This window comes from Cavia porcellus, unplaced genomic scaffold (assembly GCF_034190915.1).
Source record: "Cavia porcellus strain 051 isolate PalLab524CR breed Dunkin Hartley unplaced genomic scaffold, mCavPor4.1 scaffold_23, whole genome shotgun sequence".
NCBI classification, from domain to species: Eukaryota; Metazoa; Chordata; class Mammalia; order Rodentia; family Caviidae; genus Cavia; species Cavia porcellus.
The window spans coordinates 17,760,404-17,763,554 of record NW_026947506.1 but is presented as its reverse complement, the minus strand read 5'-3'; the positions used below and the strand labels follow the sequence as shown (position 1 = coordinate 17,763,554).

Here is a 3,151-nt window from a genome sequence, read left to right as displayed (position 1 = left end):
ACTCAACAAGGCTTCGTATTTTAAGGTCTGTGCATTTTGGTGAGCTATTTCTTTGAGTGATCAAGAAACATTTCAGAGTTGACTTATATACTAGGAAATCTCAGTCAGCTTATTTCTAAATACGTATTTCTTTTAATCTATACATTAGGCTCTCTACTTGTGATTGCCATACTGCCCTGCCTGGCTTGGAACTGCTGACTGCAGTGAAATTTGTGCCATCTGGTGAAGAAGAAATTTGATTTCTGTGACTTGACAAGCTTGCTGCACTTTCACTCTGCTGATGTTAAGGGTTTCCAGTACCGCAGGCCCAGCAGAAATGTCACAGGGGCCAGCAGTGGACAGCAGGTACACCACAGACATCAAAGTAGTGAACGTGTCCTTTTTGTGGACCATTGATAACATTAGATTTTGCCTAAAGGAAATAGATGACTGCATTCAAAGTTCAATCTTTTCAGCTGAAGGAAATGATCAAGTGAAATGGTGCTTACGACTCTACCCAAATGGTCTTGATGAACAAAGCAAAGATTATGTGTGCTTATACCTGGGAATGATCTCCTGTCCAAGGAGGGTAGCTCATGCAAAATTCACCTTTTCCATTCTGAATGCCAAAGGAGAGAAAACCAAGGTGCTCTCAAGTCCACAAGCTTATACATTTGTGTGAGGAAAGGACTGGGGATTCAAACATTTCATCCTTAGAGAGTTTCTTTTGGATCCAAACAATGGGCTTCTCTCCAATGACAAGCTTTCCTTCTTCTGTGAAGTGAAAGTAGCACAAGATCCCACCAATCATTCCAGCCAGAATATTAGGAAGCTGGTTAAGGTTCCTGAGGGCTGCTTGGCAGAGCATCTAGGAGGACTGTGGGAGCGATCCCAGCTCTCAGACTGTTGCTTGTGTGTGGCTGGCCAGGAATTCCAGGCTCACAAAGCCATCTTAGCAGCTCGCTCTCCAGTTTTCATGGCGTTGTTGGAACATGAAAAGCAAGGAAGCAAAAAGAATCGTGTTGAAATCAGTGACATGGATCCTGAAGTTTTTAAGGAAATGATATACTTTATGTACACTGGAAAGGCACCAAACCTAGGGATCATGGCAACTGAACTGCTGGAGGCTGCAAGCAGGTTTGGTCTGGAGCGCCTGAAGCTCATGTGTGAGAACCACCTGTGCAGCAACCTCTCTGTGGAGAATGCCGTGGAAATCCTCATCTTGGCTGACCTCCACAGTGCACCTCAGTTGAAAACCCGGACACTGGATTTCATCAATTTTCATGTTTCTGACATCCTGGAGACCTCTGAGTGGAAGGCCATGGTGGTGTCCCACCCTCACTTGGTGGCTGAAGCCTATCACTCTCTGGTTTCCATGCAGTGTGCATTCATGGTACCCCCATGCAAGCGTGTGAGACTGTCCTGAGATCCCACATCTCCATTTATCTTCCCAAAACCCTGGCCACATTTGCTGCCCCTGAACCATAATATGCTAGGGAAATCCGTGGAAACTTCACTCTTCTATGTGGAAATATTAAATTGTGCCTCTCTAGGGGAGAGAAGGGACCACCGTCTTAAGGTCAGAAAAAGGAAATGCGATACTGAGAATTTAGAAGTCGTATATCATGCATTTTCAAATCTGTGTTTTATAATATTGAGCAAAGTGGGTTTTTACAGTGTCGATGCCAAACGGAAACCAAAACTCCTGTCAATGTTGAAGGCAGACCTGGGGTGGGGCTACCCTTAGAGGCAGGGACCATGAACTTCACTCTGTAAATGCAAGACTCCTTCCTGGCTTTCTGCACCATCATGCATCCCTGGGCACCCCACTTGTAACACGGGCTTTTTGCTGTCCCTCACTTTTCTCTGTAAATAAACCTGAATCGTACTTTGTACAGTTGTTTGGCTCCTCATCCTTTTTCTGTATGTTAGATTCAGAAGCTAAGAAAAATTTCAGTGTGCTGATGATTTCAGGCCCATCCACGGGATGAACACAGTGGATGTACAATGTCACTAATTAACATAGTAGATGGCAGAAATAAATGACCCAGAACTCAGGCTGCTGAAGCCAAAGGACAATCACACAATGCAAGTCTTTGCTCATGTTGTCCTGTCCCAGTGACACAGACAGGCAGCACAAGCACTACAGCACATTCCCGCAAAATCTAGGCCTCTGAGCGAGCAGTCCAATCATGGTCCTGGAGAAAAAAGAGAGGAAAATGCTCAGATTTACGAAAATGGCATGAAAGAGAATTAAAAGTAGAAGTGTTTTATGTATTTCAGAGGAATTCATGTTGAGGAAGCAAAATTTATTACTTACAACTGCACTGAGAAATGGCTCTTGGCAAATTCACACTATAAATCTCAAAAAGAGCTTTCTCACTGTGAACATTTAATATTCATAAGAATAGAATACATGTTTCTATGGTATTATGAAGAATAGAATTAAAATTAAAAATGAAAACGTAGTGGGTTTCATCTCAAAGTTTGGGCTTTTGTAAAAATCATTAGTGGTGTTACTCTGGAATCACCTAGAATCTGTAATGGCTCAGAGCTTCTAAAAATATATAAAGAAATGGATCCCCTTGTCTTGAACAGGTACAGATTTCAAAACATTTGTTTAATCAGGGCTTACAGCTGGTAACCCTTTATGTGCTGGTTGTGTAAATCTTCATGAATGTCAATATGGGATAACAACCTGTATAACAACTATGCAGTAAAATCACTAAGAGTTTTGTCTCTCTCTCTTTCTCTCTCTCTCTCTCTCTCTCTCTCTCTCTCTCTATATATATATATATATATATATATATATATATATATATATATATATATGTCTATCTGTCTGTCTGTATGTCTGTCTATCTATCTCTATCTCTCTCAGTCTTTATCATGGCTTGAACTCACAACTCACAACCTGGTTATTGCCAGGCAAGTGCTTCTTTGGCTCAGTTTACTGCCTGACTTTTGCAGATATTTGGCATACTTATGTCCTATTCTTGTGTCCTTACTCCTAGAAGTGTCCCTTTCTCACCTCAAGCCGGCTGAGATTGTTGAAAATGAGACAAAATAATTCACTTTGTGTGCATATTTCTTGAAAAGAACTATGGTTCTTAGATGTTGTGGGAATATGTGTTTTGGTATTATCACCCTCAAGTTTTATTTCATGTCCATT

At 41.5% G+C, this 3,151-nt stretch overlaps 1 protein-coding gene across 1 annotated transcript; it reads left to right on the top strand.

The window, feature by feature from the left end:
- The first annotated feature begins 280 nt into the window (after positions 1 to 280).
- On the top strand, positions 281 to 1,405 carry LOC134472344 (speckle-type POZ protein-like). Its single transcript, XM_063233679.1, is given in 1 exon segment — positions 281 to 1,405. A coding segment is annotated over 1 exon segment (1,125 nt).
- Positions 1,406 to 3,151: the final 1,746 nt, after the last annotated feature.